Consider the following 18,367-nt stretch of genomic DNA (forward strand, 5'->3'; position numbering starts at 1 on the left):
TCCTGTTGAACTGACAGTTGTGCAACATAGTTTTTTCGGTTTTCGGCTGGGTTTTCCCAAAAGCATCGTAGCGTAAATTGATCGTAGCTCCATTGGTGACAATGCTTCTAAGTTCAACTTAAGCTTACGGTGCTTTTGGGAAACTCAGCCCTGGTCACATCAAACCGACACCAAAAAGCTTTCTTGTGGTATCTTGTGCATTGGGCAAAAAAGTTGCAATCCAAATTTCCCACAAGCTCCGAATCGACTTAAATTCCACCAGCAGAGAACGACTAGTGGTAAGCTTTCCTGTAGCTCAGTGGTAAGAGCAGTGCGTTAACAATGCAAGGTTGTGGGTAAAATCCCAGGGGATTGTAAATACCTGTGTAAAATGTATAGGATAAAGCAATGTAAATCGCTTTGGATAAAGGCGTCTGCCAAATGCCTAAATGTAAATGTAATGTTTTTTGAGACCCACCAGTCAGTGCCCTTTCCTAGTTGGCTCGATAATTAAACATCATTAGAAAAATGTAAATATCTGTTGATTTACTAACGCAGTTCTTAACAGGATTATGGCCGGCATCGTCGTGTACTGGGCATATTCTCATTAAAAAATTATAATAATGACGTTTCATTCTCTTTTGTATTTAATTTAATTTGTTTTGTTTTATTTTGCTTATTTTATTATTCCACTGTGACGGGGGTAAGAGACACGACACAGACATGGCGGTGGTGTTAGCAACCCCAACGGGGATTTTAATGCACAACTCATAAATAAACATAAACAAAAGGGTGTAATCCAGCGTGCTCTCCGCCGCTCCGTGCCTGGGCAATCGGGTCCTCCGTGCTCCCTCGCTGGGGACATCCTCGCTCTCACTCGGGGGTATGTGAGACACATCATATAGTGCTGTGCTTCCTGGGACCTCGAGTGCTGGGAGAAGGCGGCTTATATGCCCGGCAGCTAACCGGCGTCAGGTGCGCTCAATCAGCGCTAGCTGCCGGACTGTGTCCCAGGTGACGCTGATCCCAGAACAGCGCCTCGTCACATCCACCTCTTTTACATTTTAGTCATATATTATTTTATAAGTTCGCACAGTCTGTGGAGAGTTGGCCAGCTTTTATTTCACTTCAAGTATATATAACTGTGGATGTGACCAATAAAAAACTTGAATCTTAGGCCTCGTCAACACACACACGGATAGTTTTTCAAAAGAAATCTGCCAACATGAAAACGCAAAAACAGGCTATACAACGCTAACGAGAGCAAGCCAAACCAATTGGTTCCGCAATAACTCTACCTGTTATGCCATGTTGGCCAATCAAAATCCTTTTTTCCGGTAGTCTAAAAATCAGAGGTTTCTGAAGATCTTCACCCTGGTTGAACGTTGCCTCAAAAATAAGTTTAAAGCACTTAAATTATAATAATAAACAAAAACTAAAATAGAAAACTATATAATAATTCATCTTATATAGCAACATAGCAAATCAACAAATCAATTATAAAATGAAAAAGGAATCAGCACAATTGCTAAAACTTTAACTAAAATTAACATTTAATATAAAACCTAATTTCAAGTGTAAATGAAACTAAAATCAAAACCATTAAAACTTTGGCGCACCGCATTACCCATGATCCAAGAGAGAGCCAGCCGTCAGAGACGTGCTGGTGTGGCGAAAATCCATCATGTTTGAATTGTGTGTAAACTTAGCACTTTGGTCAAATAGATGAAAAACTTCTCCCACAACAAAACGTCTTTTACATTTGGACTCTAGGCTCATCAAAAAGCACCAATGAACGTGAAAATAATCATTTTCCAAATGACCGCAAGCCTGAGGTCACAGCTGCAGCACATTATCACGTTGCTGACACGCTCCTGCTTCTCTCCTCAGAGTCTGGAGGAGTTGACTGAGCGCTGCGAGAGCGCCCTCACCCTGCTGGGAGATGCACTGCGGTCTATGGACACAGAGCCTCTGCCCGACTGCATCAAGGTACCGCAGCACGTACAGATGGCAGTTTATCTGTCTTTATTAGTTGTAACGTTACGTTTCCGTCTCCAGAATGTTGCCCTCGGTGCTGACAAACACAGACAGTTAATGACGAGCATCCTCACTGACCAACGGCTGACACAGCTGCAGCAGAGGGGCGGGACTTGGCTGGCAGGTCTGGCCAACGGGATGTCAGGGTTGGCGCAGAAATCTCCAGACTGCAAGTACGACACCGATCGATAATGTTAACCATTCAAACAAAACTACAAGTAGAGAACAGAGTTTTATTGGACAACACCAAACGCGAAGAAATGGATTTGTGTATGATTTTTCTGTAGGGCTGCTTTGGCAGTGACCTCTGACCTGTATGATGGCGTGGATGATGCGCTTCATCGACTGGTGCGCGTGTCCAATCGGAGGGGCTGCGATCTGGACGCTCTGGGACGATTGGCCACGCTTGTGGATAAACTGGAGAAGGTGAGCGTGAGGACAGAACATCAGACAGTTTATAAGATTCAAGTGCAATTAAAAAAACAATAGTGGTGGGCATAGATTTTTTTTTTTTAATCTATATTAATCTAGATTAAAATGGCTCATTTGAATTCTGCCGAAGGCATTCAGAATATGTGTTCTACCCAAATAATGACTAAAAGTAAGTCTTTGAGAACGGGTTTCTCAAGCCAGGTGGCGCATTAGACCAGGGGCTCATCTCCTGTTTCCAAAATGCATCACAAACTGCTTGAGAAAGCTGTTCTACTATGATAATTTGTGATGAAAATTAAATTATGTTCAATAAGATGAACTTGTGTTTACTTCCGCATTAGCTAAGGGATGATTTCTGTTTAGGTGGTACTTGAGACTGGAAGAGCTCCTACAGTACATTTACATTTAGTCATTTAGCAGACGCTTTTATCCAAAGCGACTTACAAAGAGTGAGGGAGCAACAAGAGATGTGTCATACAGGAGCCATAATACATTAGATCTCAATACAAAGTTACTGGTTTCAACTAAAGCTAGACCACTACCTGTTGAGAGAAAGTGTTTTTTTAAACCAATTCCGCATTGCACAAGGTGCCAACAACCTTAGTCTTGTCGATGTTTCTATTGGGAAGCTTCTTAAAAATTAATATTCCCTGAAGCAAACCCGGCGGCTTCATAGCTGCATCCATGTTAGCACGTCACGTTTGATGCGGTAATTTCACAGTAACGTTATGTTGTGTTCAGACCAAACGCGAATGGCGTGTCAAGCGCGAGTGATTTATGTGTTAATGCAAAGAGCCAATAGACCTACTTGCTGCGCGAATCGCGCGAATGAAGCCCTGGTTATGAGATGATGAGGCGGCTTCTGCTTCCGCGAATGACGCGAATCACGCGAGTTGAAAAATCTTGTTCTCGCCCCGTACAGTGCAGTTAAACTGGTATACATCCGCGCTAAAATATCAAGATGAAAGTCACCATAACTTGCGTAGTATAGACCCAGCTCCCAACCCAACTTTGAGAATAGATTAACGGCGACATTTTTTTTATCACACGATAAGAGTCTCACTGCGTTAACGGCCCACCACTAAAAAAAACAACCTCAGCAACGGAGAGGGGAACTCGTATGCTAACACTGACAGAATACATAAGCGGGGGATATCGCATTTTGTGAAAATTATAAAGTGACGTTTCAATATCGACCTGATATAATACTGATGTGGCGAAAACTTGTGATTTCTCTATCTCTCTCTCTTTTCCTCTGTCTCTATCTCTCTCTCTCTCTTTCTCTCTATCTCTCTTTCCCTCTCTCTCTCTGTCTCTCTCTCTCTCTTTTCCTCTGTCTCTATCTGTCTCTCTCTCTCTCTTTTCCTCTGTCTCTATCTGTCTCTCTCTCTCTCTGTCTCTCTCTCTCTCTTTTCCTCTGTCTCTATCTGTCTCTCTCTGTCTCTCTCTCTCTCTTTTCCTCTCTCTCGCTCTTACTCTGTCTCTCACTCACTCACTCTCTCTCTCTTTTCCTCTGTCTCTATCTCTCTCTCTCTCTTTCTCTCTATCTCTCTTTCCCTCTCTCTCTCTGTCTCTCTCTCTCTCTTTTCCTCTGTCTCTATCTGTCTCTCTCTCTCTCTTTTCCTCTGTCTCTATCTGTCTCTCTCTCTCTCTTTTCCTCTGTCTCTCTCTTTCTCTCTCTCTCTTTCCCTCTCTCTCTCTGTCTCTCTCTCTCTCTCTTTTCCTCTGTCTCTATCTCTCTCTCTCTCTTTCTCTCTATCTCTCTTTCCCTCTCTCTCTCTGTCTCTCTCTCTCTCTCTTTTCCTCTGTCTCTATCTCTCTCTCTCTCTTTCTCTCTATCTCTCTTTCCCTCTCTCTCTCTGTCTCTCTCTCTCTCTTTTCCTCTGTCTCTATCTGTCTCTCTCTCTCTCTTTTCCTCTGTCTCTATCTGTCTCTCTCTCTCTCTGTCTCTCTCTCTCTCTTTTCCTCTGTCTCTATCTGTCTCTCTCTGTCTCTCTCTCTCTCTTTTCCTCTCTCTCGCTCTTACTCTGTCTCTCACTCACTCACTCTCTCTCTCTTTTCCTCTGTCTCTATCTCTCTCTCTCTCTTTCTCTCTATCTCTCTTTCCCTCTCTCTCTCTGTCTCTCTCTCTCTCTTTTCCTCTGTCTCTATCTGTCTCTCTCTCTCTCTTTTCCTCTGTCTCTATCTGTCTCTCTCTCTCTCTCTCTGTCTCTCTCTGTCTCTCTCTCTCTCTCTCTTTTCCTCTCTCTCGCTCTTACTCTGTCTCTCACTCACTCACTCTCTCTCTCTGTCTCTCTCTATCTCTCTTTACCTCTGTCTCTATCTGTCTCTCTCTCTCTCTTTTCCTCTCTCTCGCTCTTACTCTGTCTCTCACTCACTCACTCTCTCTCTCTGTCTCTCTCTATCTCTCTTTACCTCTGTCTCTATCTCTCTCTCTATCTCTCTGTCTCTCTCTCCTCTCTATCTCTCTTTCCCTCTGTCTCGATCTCTCTCTCTATCTCTCTTACACTCTGTCTCTATCTCTCTCTCTATCTCTCTTTCCCTCTGTCTCTATCTCTCTCTCTTTCTCTCTCTCTTTTCCTCTGTCTCTATCTCTCTCTCTCTCTTTCTCTCTATCTCTCTTTCCCTCTCTCTCTTTGTCTCTCTCTCTCTCTTTTCCTCTGTCTCTATCTGTCTCTCTCTCTCTCTTTTCCTCTCTCTCGCTCTTACTCTGTCTCTCACTCACTCACTCTCTCTCTCTGTCTCTCTCTATCTCTCTTTACCTCTGTCTCTATCTGTCTCTCTCTCTCTCTTTTCCTCTCTCTCGCTCTTACTCTGTCTCTCACTCACTCACTCTCTCTCTCTGTCTCTCTCTATCTCTCTTTACCTCTGTCTCTATCTCTCTCTCTATCTCTCTGTCTCTCTCTCCTCTCTATCTCTCTTTCCCTCTGTCTCGATCTCTCTCTCTATCTCTCTTTCACTCTGTCTCTATCTCTCTCTCTATCTCTCTTTCCCTCTGTCTCTATCTCTCTCTCTTTCTCTCTATCTCTCTTTCCCTCTCTCTCTCTCTCTCTCCATCTCTCTTTCCCTCTGTCTCTATCTCTCTCTCTATCTCTCTTTCCCTCTGTCTCTATCTCTCTCTCTTTCTCTCTATCTCTCTTTCCCTCTCTCTCTGTCTCTCTCTGTCTCTCTCTCTCTCTCTCTCTCTCTCAAGATTCAAAGAAGCTTTATTGGCATGATAAAAGAAAATGTACATTGCCAAAGCACAAGATTAAATATAAACATGCAGAAATACAGATTAAGATCAAAAATAAGATAGAATAAAATTAAAAGTCTATAAGTAAAAATCTATATATATATACATCTCAATATAAACAGAAAAACAGTTTTAATTAAAGTTCTCAATGAGGGTGATAGTGTCAGTTTGTGTGTGTTGTCCTGTCAGTGTTGTGTTGTGTTGTGCTGGTTGTTCTTTGGTCGTGGCAGGACTTGACATATCTTGCAGCAGGTTTGAGCTTCTTGACTTTTCTCCCAGTATGTATGAGATCTTGTCCTTTTGTTGAAACTGCTCAAAGTCTTTGTGTAAGTTTGTAAACTGGGGGAAGAATGTTTCTCTGATGTGTGTGTAGTTGGGACAGGAGAGGAGAAAGTGCAGCTCTGTTTCCACTTGATTGTGTGTGCAGTGTGGACACAGTCGCTCTTCTCTCGGTGTCCATGTGTGTCTGTGTCTGCCCGTCTCTACAGTGAGCTGGTGATCACTGAGTCTGTACATGCTCAACACTTTTCTTAGTTTAGGGTCTGATACGCTTGTGAGCTATTCTGACACTTTATATTCTCTCTTTAGTGACAGATAGCATTCCACTTTACTTTGCTGAGCTGTTGCTTCTGTCCAGTGTTTGAGATATTTCTCTTTTTGTCTTTTCATCATTTGGTTTAGTCTGGCTGGGGTTTGGGGTTGACTTGGGCATGTTTGGGGTTGTAGAGTTAGTTGCGAGATCAGTTGGATGAAGGGGTTTCTCTCTGGGCTCAGCTCTTGATGACTTAAGGCTTTGTGATGGAGTGTGTCTGTGTCGCTGTTCTTAAGGTGTGTGTAGAATTTTAAAGCTCTTTTTTGTATTTTAATGATTAGAGGATACAGTCCTAATTCTGCTCTGCAGGCGTTGTTTGGAGTTTTTCTCTGTACCCGTAGAATGTTTTTACACATTTCTGTTTGCAGAATCTCTATTGGGTGTTTGTCCCATCTGCTGAACTCTTGGTTGGCGAGAGGACCCCAAACCTCACTTCCATACAGCGCGATTGGTTCTATAATTGATTGTATTATTTTCAGTCAGATTACGGTTGGGATGTCAATTTTAATATTCTTTTTGATGGCGTAAAAGGCTCTTCGTGCCTTGTCTCTCAGGTCATTCACAGCCTTGTTTAAGTTTCCGGTGTTACTAATGTTTATACCAAGATATGTGTAGTTCTTGGTGTGTTCTAGGGGCACGTTGTTTAGTTTGAAACGGTGATGTTGATTTTGGCTACTGGGCTTTTTTTGGAATATCATGACTCGAGTCTTCTTAAGGTTAACCGATAGGGCCCATGTTTGGCAGAAAGTGTGCAGGGTGTCCAGATGTTGCTGTAGACCCTCTTTTGTGGGTGACAGCAGCACCAGATCGTCTGCAAACAGGAGACATTTCACTTCGGTGTCTTGTAAGGTCGGACCGGGTGCTGGTGACTGTTCTAGAGCTCCAGCTAATTCATTCATGTAAATGTTAAATAGTGTAGGACTTTACACGTTTTTCCTCCGATGCCACATTGAATCAACTGAAGAAAAAGTCCCTAATGCCAGGGACTCTCTCTTTCCCTCTGTCTCTATCTATCTATCTATCTATCTATCTATCTATCTCTTACTCTGTCTCTCACTCACTCACTCACTCACTCACTCACTCTCTCTCTCTTTGTTTGGTGCAGTGTGAGCGTGAGATAGAGCAGGTCCAGGAACAGTTAGAGGATTATAAACATCCACCGCTGTCTCTCAGCAGACTGTCTCTCAAGCAGCACAAGTTCAAGAGCTTCAGAGAATCCGCTACGGTGAGTTTGTTTGTGTGCTTTGAGCGTTGCTGACCTATGACCTGAGTGTGATAAACGTGTTTTCGTGCTTCTAGGAGCTTCACAGTGAGACTCTGGTGTTGCTTGGAGAAGTGGAGAGCTGGTCTGAGCTGGACTGGACCGGCTTCATGACGGTGCTGGACAAACTGCCTCTGATTAGAGAGAAAGTGCGAGACATGTCGCACTGTCTGTCTGACTGCTGGACACAACTGGACAACACACAGAGACTGCTGTCCACACTTACTGAAGTAAACACACACACACAAAAGTGGATGGGAATGGTTTTGTGAGTGCAGGAGTAACTCGCATCCGTCTCTCTTCCCGCAGGCGTCTCAGTGGTGTGACGTGGTGTCCTCTTCATCGCCCTCCTTGTCATCGTCTCCTCTCTCCTCCCTTCCTCCCATCCCTCCGTCACGTTTCCAGGACGCTCGTGCGCTGGCTCTTGATCTGGGCGGCGGGCCTTTACTGGACCTCTGGTCTCAGACTCTGGAGCGCTATCAGAAAACTCTAGCTCAGTTTAAGAGCCGGATCCTGCAGGCCGAGCCCAGAACTCCCGCGCTCAGCACCTCCAGCCTCGGGGAGCTAGAGGGCGAGATCGAGCCGGACTGGTGTCCTGGCGCGGGGGGGGAGGGGGGTGTGCAGTCCTGGGGCTCGCTGGCGTCTCTCTTTCGGCCGCAGAACTGCTCCACGCTGAAGATCGGAGAGGAGAAGAAGAAAGAGGGAGCGAATGCAGGAGGAGGAAAGTTCCTGCAGAACCTGCTGCACACCGCAAAGAAGAATGTGAGTGTGTTCTCTGATCTGATTGGCTAGATCATCTAGTCTGCTGTGATACAGCGTATACATTTGTTATTAGTTCTCTTTCGGTTTTCAACTCCGCAGACTGCTGACATTCACACACAGCAACATTACACACCTCTCTTAGTTACTCTTTTAACTTTAATAATCTTTCTGATTATTTCAAATTAAGTAAAGGCCTGAAAATTTAAATGGTACCTTAGAAATAAACTGAAATAAGTTTAAGGCAGTAAAAATATAATAAACAAAGACTAAAAATTAATTCCCATCACTTATAAAAAATATATTAATGTTATATAGCAATGTAAACAAAAGATAAAAAACAATTCTCATAATTTATGAAAAATATATTAATCTTATAAACCAAAATAAACAAACAAAAAAAATTCATATAATTTATAAAAAATTATAAATTTATTTCTTATAAATTCTGGATTCTTTTTTAGCTTTTGTTTACATTGCTATATAAATTAATATAATTTATAATAAAAATATTATTCTATATAGCAACAAAAAATAAAAATGAATTCCCATAATTTATAATAAATATATTAGTCTTATATAGCAATGTAAACAAAAGCTCAAAAAAATCCAGAATTTATAAGAAATATAGCAATCTTATATAGCAATGTAAACAAAAAATAAATTCTCATAATTCATAAAAAATATATTAATCTATATAGCAAAAAAATCCCATAATTTATAATAAATATATTAATCTTATATAGCAACATAAACAAAAAATATAATTAAATTCCCATAATTTAAAAAAAATATATGAATCTCATATAGCAATATAAACAAAAACTAAATTCCCATAATTTATAATAAATATATTAGTCTTATATAGCGACATAAACAAAAATAAAAATAAATTCATATAATTTATAAAAAAAAATATTAATCTAAATAGCAATGTAAACAAAAGCTAAAAAAGATTCCAGAATTTATAAGAAATATATCAATCGTATATAGCAACGTAAACAAAAAATCAATATAAATTCCCATCATTTATAAAAAATATATGAATGTTATATAGCGATGTAAACAAAAACTAACAAAACAATTTCATAATTTATAAAAAAATAATTAATCAAATATAGCGACTTTAAAATAAACAAGTAAAGAATAAAAAGACAAAAGCGTGTAACACAATTGCTAGAGATGTTACTAAAATTAACATTAAAAACATCTAAAAAACAAAAGCTAATTTCAAATATGAATAAAACTAAAGCTAAATTATAACAACTGCACTTTCAGATGAAGTTTGTTAGGATCATGAGAAATTTTACTCAAATTAACTTTTGAACGGTAGTGTATATACAGCACACGGACTCAAGCATGACGTATGACACATACACATAATATGAACCGTACACTCAAACAGACATCCGGTCACGCTGAAACGCTTTCCAGATACACTGACATTCTTCTCAAGTACCCGTGAAAACAAAATCAACTCCATGAGCCATCAATGCTCCACTTGTCTTTAAAAACACCAAACTCATATGCACTCAATAATCTCACTTCTGCGTGACGTGTTCAGACGGTTCCGTGTGTGTTTGCATGCTGTAGAATCATATTAAATGTCAGTTAAGTGCATGACAGACATTGTGTCTTTTCACCACAGTTACAAGGTTTGACCAGCAGATGTCCTCAGTGTGCACTTGATTCTGAATCATTTGAGTGGTTCATTTGAATCAAAGTTGGGAAAAGCCAGACTCAAAAGTGTGTGTGATTGTTTGAACACAAATATTTACCTTCATTATTTATGTCCGTCCTGTAGCCCACAGATGCCCCCCTGCCTCCCAAACCCCCCCGCAAACGTCACCCCAGTTTTGACCTCCAGGCTCTGCTGGCCCCGCGTCGTTCGGCCGCCGTGTCTAAACCAGCCGAGCCGGCGCCATCTCAGTCCTCCTCGCTGTCCTGGCTGGGCCGGCGGGCGCTGACGGACCCTGTCCTCTCGGCAGGTGTGGCCGCGGCCGTCCCGGGATGGAAGGATTCGGCTGGAGGGGGCGGAGTGCTCATCAGAGGAGTGGAGGTCAGCAGTAAGGAGGTGGCCGATCACACTGGCCTCACGCGACAACACGTGCTGCTCTCCCGAACGGAGAGAGAGACAGGACTGGAGAGAGCTGGAGCCACGGCACAGAGGTGCGTGTCCAATCAAAATACAAACAAAACAACTGAATGAAATGATTTGACGTGGTTTCTCTCTTTCTGTCAGTAAACTGTATTTGCAGTGGTGTCGTCTGGTCAGCACAGAGCGTCAGTACGTGGCCGTTCTTAAAGGCGTAGAGGAGAATTATCTGCCCCTTCTGGAGTCGCTGGACGCCCCGTCTGCACTGCGGGGTAAAACTGAGGCACTCTTCTGTAACTGGAAAAGTCTCTGTGCCTTCCACACGCAGTTACTCCTCCCTGCCATGGAGGGCGCTCTCTCACAGACGCTACAGCAGACCGACTGTTTCAGTAAACACGTGAGTAACAAAACATCCCCCTGTTGTGTTTGTAGAAAGTGCGAATGTAAACGCCTCCGTGTTTCTCGCAGAAGGATCATTTCCTGCTGTTTTCCCATTTCATCCGCATGAGACTCGAGCCGGAATCTCCGCTCATCGGTCAGGCTGCCGACTTCTTCAGGGTGAGAAACCAAAAACAGCGTCTTGCTATAATAACACAAATGAAGAAACGTCAACGAAAGACGGCGGGGTTTCTTTACCCTAGAGCAGGGGTGTCCAATGTCGGTCCTGGAGGGCCACAGATCTGCAGAGTTTAGCTCCAACTTGGCTCAACACACCTGTTTGGAAGTTTCTAGTCTGCTTTGTGAGACCCTGACTAGCTGTTCAGGTGTGTTTGATTAGGGTTGAAGCTAAACTTTGCAGGACACAGGACCTCCAGGACTGACTTTGTACACCCCTGCCCTAAATAGATGGAGGGGCCAAATGTGGGCAGAATGATTTTGTTGCCTTAACTTCCCTTTTGACTCTTAATCCGATCGGTACAAAACTCGGCTACTTTACCTTCGTTTCTCCACGTGAGCATAAAAGTTGGCAAAAAAGTTGGACTTAATTCGACAATGTTAATGAAAATAAACATCCATTTGTGGGCACCCATAGGAAACCAATTGGCAATGACTGAAATCCAGAGCAATTATTATTTTATTTGTTCAATAACCATCAATAAATCCAACACAGTGCTGATCACACATACACATAAATGAAGGGGAAAGTCTGTACAACATCCTCAATGTGACCAACATTCACACAAACACACACACACACGTCCACTGAAACAAGAACCGAAAGAGCCTATAACAGAGTGCTTTTTCTATAATCTTGTCAAGTAAAAACATCTTATCACACATACAGCATTTATGACATCTTTGAATGGTCGTAATCAACATTTTTTGTTTTAATTCTAGAACTTAAGACGTTAAATTAATGCAACCAGTGAGAAGTTCTGCCATTGGAATGCTATTTTGATTAAATCAGATGTCACTAAAAACAAAAATGGGACATATTTTGAGGGTTTTCGTTGTGTTTTAATAAGTGGAATGAAGGTCTTTATGAAAATCTTTTTTAAGTGAATTTTAGGTCAAAAATAACATTAAATACGCTTGTTTTAATATTTACATTGATAATTCGTGTAATTGCTACCTGAAGTCCATCAGATGTCACAAAAAACAGAAGCGTAGTTTATTTTAAAGGTTTTTGTTGTGTTTTAAGACGTGGAATGAAGTGTTTAATGATCATCATGTTTTTGGGTGAAAAACTATTAACAGTCTTTTTAAAACTATTTTTTTACAATAAAATAAATGAGTAATTGAGGTAAAGAAAGGACATAAAAATCACCAAATAAATGCACTGCTTGAAAGATTTAACATTTATTAAAAAGAAAAAAAGATAGTTTTATGACATTTATGTAAAATATAAATGGAATCACAAAGTGCCCAAATTTGACCACTAACGGCAGATTATTGTAAGTAAGCCCAGTTGAGAGTTAAAGTGACAGATCACGTGTATCTCTTTCCGTCCGTCTCTGTCCAGGTCAAGCTGTCGTCATCTCTTCTTCCTGCTCCTCCCTTTCCTCAATGTCTCACTGCTCCCATTCAGAGACTGGATCAGTACTGTCAGACGCTGGAGGAGCTGGGTGGTCTTAACCCCACCTCTGACTCCGCCCTCTCCATTCTCAGACACGCCCAGCGTCACGGAGAGGATCTGCGAGCCAGTGACCTCATCACAGGGTGTCCGGTGAGAATGCGCATCAAACTTTGTCAGCTAATTTATCATGAGGTTTCTTTCAACCATAGTATTCCATATTAACTTTTACTTTGAGATGAAGTTTTTATCTGCATTTTAGTTTAGGTCCCTGTAAATTTTATTTTTATTTATATTTCATATTAGCTTTCCTTTTTAGATGTTTAGTTTTTATGTTCATTTTAGTTAACATTTTTAACAATTTTGGTATACGCATTTGTCTTTGATTTGTTTATTTTGTAATGTTGCTGTATATTATAATTTATTTAGTTTTAGTTTTATTTATATTTAATATGATCTTTTATATTAAGATGTAAAATTTTTTTTCATTTGAAGTTTTAGCAATTTTGGTATACACTTTCGTCCTTTTATAACAGATTTTTTTTTATATGGGTTTATAATATTATTTCATTTTTGTTTTAGTTCATTGAAAAGCATTAAGATTTTTAAGTCTATTTTTGAGGCAACATTTAAATTTTTTCTTGAGTGAAGCATTTCCAATCATTTTCAGGTCAATATTTGATTTGATTTCAATCAACAGAAACGTTAAAAAGTTTTAATTTGAGTAAACTTAAAATAACCTTCTGCGGATGACAAATGAGCGTTGTTTATTTTGTGATGGTGCTTTTAATCAGAGACGACGCTGCTTCTCTGAGAGATTCATTTTATTTACACCGAGTCTGTCTTCATATTAATTAACAAAAAAAATCTGTTTACATTGTGTGTGTGTCAGATCGCTGTGTTGGATCGCGGGGATCTGCTGCGTCAGGGTGAGTTGTGCGTGTGCAGCGGAGGCAGACGCAAGAAGATGGGCGTGAGAAACGTCTTCCTCTATCAAAACTACATGATCTTCACCAAACACAAAACGCCCAACCCAGGGTGCAGTGCGTTCAGCTTCAAACACAGCATAAAGGTACACACACACACACACACATTTAAAGCAGCAGTATGGGACTTATAGTGTGTCTCTGTGTGTCTGCAGACAGGTGAAATGGGTCTCACTCAGAGCGTGGGCGAGGATGGACTAAGGTTTGAGGTGTGGGTGAGACAGGCGTCTCGCACCAGAGACTGTCTCACTCTCCAGACGTCCAGTGTGCAGGACAGAGAGGCTTGGACCCATGATGTCGCTCAGCTCCTCTGGACTCACGCCATGCACAACACCGGTCAGAGCGCTTGACCTTTAACCTGTCACAGCACAGTTTTTACCTCGTTAAGTCACCAACGTGATATCTAGAGCAGTCAAGGTGCATTCTGGGATTGCAGTCTTTGGTTCAAACGAGGCATCTCGGTGTCATGACGTCATGTTCCGTGTGGAGGAGCACAGTGTCACAAGCACGTCTACTGTGTCTTAAAATGCGTCTTGAAACACATCTGATGTTTGTGCTTTAACTAATTCTGTGCTTAAGGTTTATGGCGTCTGTTGACTGGAAACCATTCAATAAACGGCAGAAAAATCTGCTTAATTAAGGAAGTGCCCGTCCTCCCTAATGAACGAGCTCTTAAATACACACGCTTTCAAGTTATTGACCCACTTATTTGTGCGTAATGAACACAACACTAAAAGGAAGTTTGATTAGCCATCTTCTGTGTTTGTGTGTGAGAGAGATAGAGAGAGAGTGTGTATGTGTGTGAGTTTGTGCGTGTGTGTGAGAAAGCGAGTGTGTGTGTGTGTGCGTGTGACAGGTTTTTTGGGGGGGAAAGGATGAACATTTGAATAACGAGTAATTCATTATAGGAAATAAAGAAGTGTGTCAGTCATCAAGATGATGATTTGCTTCTTATTCATTTCTTAATGGAAACTTTTTAATGACATTCATGACTACACAATTCTATGCCATTAGTGTGATGTGATGTTTAACTGTATTTTCTATACCGTGGCCTTTCATGGTGATGTATGAATGATGTGCTTACCGTGTGAAATGTGAATGTATAATGCATTATGGGTAAGTGGGATTTCTATCCCTTCACCCAATATTCAGAGAAAACATTTTCCCATGAAGTCTCGAGCATCTCCAGCAACATCCTTTGATGACACTTTTCATGCATTCAATTGATGCTTCAGAAAGTAAAGTGTTTGTGTGTGTGTGTGTGTGTGTGTGTGTAGAGTTGTGTCTAAGGGAGTCTCTATGTATGGGAGTTTCAAGTAAACTATTACTGGATGTGACAGGAGCTCAAACCTCCGAACTGGACTCCAGCTTCAGCCTGAACGACAGAGGTACACACAAACACAAACACAAACACAATGACGTAATGATTTTATACTGTACAACATAGTTACTATAGTTTTAAGTTTAGTTTTATTAATATTTTAATTTAGCTTTTATTTTTAGACTGTTCATTTTAGTTAAAGTTTAACATTTGTGCAGTATGCTTTTGTCTTTTTATCATTTATTTGTTGATTTTTTTATGTTGCTATATAAGATGTATAGAAAACTGTTTTATTTTAGTTTTTGTTATTATTATAATTTTAGTGCTTTAAACTTATTTCAGTTTATGTTTGAGTCAACATTTCAATTTTTCATTACGTACAATTGTTTTCAATAATTTTAGGTCAATATTTGACTTGATTTCAATAATCAGAAACATTTCCTTATTTTTTATTTTAGTAAACTAAAGGAACCTTGCTGTACAAACTATATTCTACGCCCTAATCCGAACCATCATAGAAAACGGTTGGCGTTTTTAATAAAAAATCATATTTATTACGTTTTTCAAGCAGTTTTGTTTACGAGTAAACAGGAAGTGACCTCGTAAACCATGGGCACAGTGTTATATATATGCCGTTATACACATTTGTGTCCTTTTAAACCATGCACACACACTTATGTCTAGTTTGATTTGAGTTGTATTTCGTTTTATAATTTTTTTTAATTAGGTTTTGATTTTAGCGCTTTAAACTTATTTTAGTTTATTTTGAGGCCACATAGCAAATTCTCTTTAAGTTGAGTTTTTCGAATAGTTTTTTGTCCAATTGTCAATATTTAATTTGATTTCAAAGAACAAACGTTTTCAAACAATTTGGTTTGTTATACACCTGTTGTCCACCAGATGTCGCCTTATTCCATATTTTTAAAGGTGAACTGCATGAAAACGTCATACTTCCTCCAAAAGAAAAACAATAAATATTGTATTCTGCATAAATATAAGGAAGCCGGTTTTCTAGACTATTGCGTTTGAAACAATAACAATAAAAATATTTCAGATGTTATCATGGAAATAATCAAAAATCTTAAAAAAATATATAATGTAGTGTCTGCTTTTGATATCTGTGGGTATGACCCAGCCGTGTTATTTGTAAACATGTTTATATGGTTTTGCTCTTTCTCTGTCAGTTCAAAGCAGTTGTTCAGACTCATCGTCTGTCGGCAGTCTTAAAGAGGGCGACTCGCCCGCATCCACACGAGACTCGAAGAGAAACACTGAGCAGACGGCACAAGCTCAGGTGAGTTACGCACACACACGCACACCTGTGATGTAAAGATGAGTGTGATGATGATGTGTATGTGTGTTTCTCTAGAGCTCTTCACCTTCCACCTCTGTGTGAATCATCTCAACTTTAAACCCGTAAGTTATGTTAATACACTTCAGACAGCGGACGGTACTCACTTGAGATGATCAGATCACATGACCTGCTAAAATAACACTTCCTGCATGTTATTGGATGCTTTTGTTGATGTATGAATGAATCAGCGGAGGGAAAGCATTATGCATTCAGCAAAACATGAAAAACACAACCGCCACTCGCTGTTTTCATATTTTAAATTAGCTTTTATTTTTAGAATTTTAGTAAAATGTTAATTTTAGTTCATGTTTTAGCAAATGGGGCGTATGGTTTTGTCATTTTATCATTTATTTGTTGAGTTGTTATGTTCCTATATAAGATTAATATAATTTTTTTATTTTAGTTTTGACTTATATCAGTTGATTTGTGAGTCAACATTTAAATGTTTCATTTAGTTTAAAATTTCCCAATAATTTTAGGTCAAAATTTGACTTGATTTCATCAAGCTGAAACATTTTCAACATTTTAATTTTACTAACCTAAAATAACAGTTTTGATCTCAATAACGCTAAAAGCTTTTAAACAAATTTCCGTGTGCTCTTCTTTTCTCAGATAAACTGTGTGCTGCTTCTAACATCAACACAAAACCTGGAGACGCTTATGAACGGACGATCTTCACGTGTCAAAGCTTGTGTGTCGCTTGCTCTTGTTTAGTGACGTTCAGGTACTGAATTCAAGTGGATTTCACGTATTGGACACATCAGCACCTAAATCTACAGCCAAAGATTTAAAGACGTAAACTCAGTGATTTGGTCTTCGCAGGGTTTTGCTCCACCTCTGAAAGGACTTTTGATCTCGTCTTGTCCCAAATAAAATCACATCACGGACGGAAAAATGGGCACATTTCACCTTTATCTCAAATGACATGACACAAAGAAAAAAGGTGTAGATGTGATTTAACAGTACACGGATGTTCATACCGTTCTTGCTTTCATTTGTGCCGTCAACTCAAACTCTATCAAACTCTTTAAAGCAGCTAAATCTGTATATTCTGTGTAGCACTTGGTGATATAGTATCCCAGTTAAACGTACGAAGAGATTTGTATATCAGACTCGGGCTCTTGTGTGTTTTGTGGAATTTGGGCCGAGCTCCATCTCAGAGTTTCTTCTTATTACGAAGCAGCTGTGTTTTATTGCGGTGGTCAAACCCAGATGTGTTTTATACGTTATGTGTTATGTATGAGTAAATTGACTCCGCCCTAGTCTTTTTCATTAGCAAGATTCTGTCGGGTCTTAAACGGCATTAGATGCTGGAGTGCTAATCTGCTTCAACCGAGTTGAAAACTGACCCAGCAACCGTAATCCACTTGTGAATTTATGAGCTCCGACTCGGGTAAATCATCCGTTGGAAGCTTTACTTGCGCTTCGGGAAAGTCGTGAACGCACGTACGGGTATTGAGCTCCACGTGCTTAAACACAAATGCGTACGAGTTTGCTAACCTGATGTCAGCGGAGAGCTTCAGACGGGATCTCAATATGAGTTCTTACGTCCACGTTAACTAAACTCTCACTGTGTTAAACTGATCGTTCACTCCAAAAATGAAAATCCAACCTGTGTGACTTTTTTCTGCAGAACACAAAAGAAGATATTTTGAAGAAAGTTGAACAGCACTCATAAACCATTCGCTTTAAAACCAAAGTGAATGGCGTCCAGTTAATGACATTCTTCAAAATATCTTCTCTCACTGTGTTAAATTGATCTTTCACGCAAAAATGATAATCCAACCCGTGTGACTTTCTTTCTTCCGGAGAACACAAAAGAAGATATTTCAAAGAAAGTTGGTGACCCAACATCACTTAAAAACCATTCATTTTAAAACCAAAGTGAATGGGGTCCAGTTAATGACATTCTTCAAAATATCTTCTTTTGTATCTGCAGAAGAAAGTCATACAGGATTGAAATGATGACCGATTATTTATGTTTTTCTCATGTAAAGGGTTATATAAGACCAATACAAATATGTGCCACGTTGCTTTCAGCAGACTTGGTGTCTGTGATTTGTTGCGGATCTCAAACCTGCGGGAGGAATGTACCGTATCTACATCACAAACACAAATTCCGGCCAGAAATACTCAGAATAAATTTTTTAGGGTTGGTTTTCTCTTCCATAGTAAATTCCTGAAGCGTTAAGATCTGACATATATGACTGTTTTAAATCATAAAATCACTTTTCCCAGTAATGTCATCATCATTCCACTGGGCACTTTGGCCGGTTCTATGTTGTGATCTGACAGGTGCATT

The 18,367-nt window shown here is 40.0% G+C and overlaps 1 protein-coding gene across 2 annotated transcripts in view; it reads left to right on the forward strand.

Annotated features, from left to right (window-relative positions):
- arhgef40 (Rho guanine nucleotide exchange factor (GEF) 40) overlaps positions 1-18,367 on the forward strand; it is a 36,091-nt gene that overhangs the window by 17,553 nt on the left and 171 nt on the right. Inside the window, exons 11-27 of one of the 2 annotated variants that reach the window (XR_008907517.1) lie at positions 1,870-1,968; positions 2,038-2,189; positions 2,304-2,442; positions 7,381-7,500; positions 7,575-7,766; positions 7,846-8,298; positions 10,100-10,464; positions 10,538-10,787; positions 10,859-10,948; positions 12,354-12,557; positions 13,297-13,476; positions 13,546-13,726; positions 14,668-14,778; positions 15,896-16,005; positions 16,081-16,127; positions 16,678-16,789; positions 16,888-18,367. The exon at positions 16,888-18,367 is cut by the window's right edge and continues 171 nt beyond it. Coding sequence is in view for 1 of the 2 variants with exons in the window: in XM_056757285.1 (XP_056613263.1) it covers positions 1,870-1,968; positions 2,038-2,189; positions 2,304-2,442; positions 7,381-7,500; positions 7,575-7,766; positions 7,846-8,298; positions 10,100-10,464; positions 10,538-10,787; positions 10,859-10,948; positions 12,354-12,557; positions 13,297-13,476; positions 13,546-13,726; positions 14,668-14,778; positions 15,896-16,005; positions 16,081-16,107 (2,673 nt within the window). In the remaining variant the exon portion in view is untranslated. Of the gene's footprint in view, positions 1-1,869; positions 1,969-2,037; positions 2,190-2,303; positions 2,443-7,380; positions 7,501-7,574; positions 7,767-7,845; positions 8,299-10,099; positions 10,465-10,537; positions 10,788-10,858; positions 10,949-12,353; positions 12,558-13,296; positions 13,477-13,545; positions 13,727-14,667; positions 14,779-15,895; positions 16,006-16,080; positions 16,128-16,677 lie in introns of both variants that reach the window. The other variant, XM_056757285.1, reaches the window with a different exon arrangement.

The sequence above is a fragment of the Triplophysa dalaica genome, chromosome 1 (assembly GCF_015846415.1).
Source record: "Triplophysa dalaica isolate WHDGS20190420 chromosome 1, ASM1584641v1, whole genome shotgun sequence".
NCBI classification, from domain to species: Eukaryota; Metazoa; Chordata; class Actinopteri; order Cypriniformes; family Nemacheilidae; genus Triplophysa; species Triplophysa dalaica.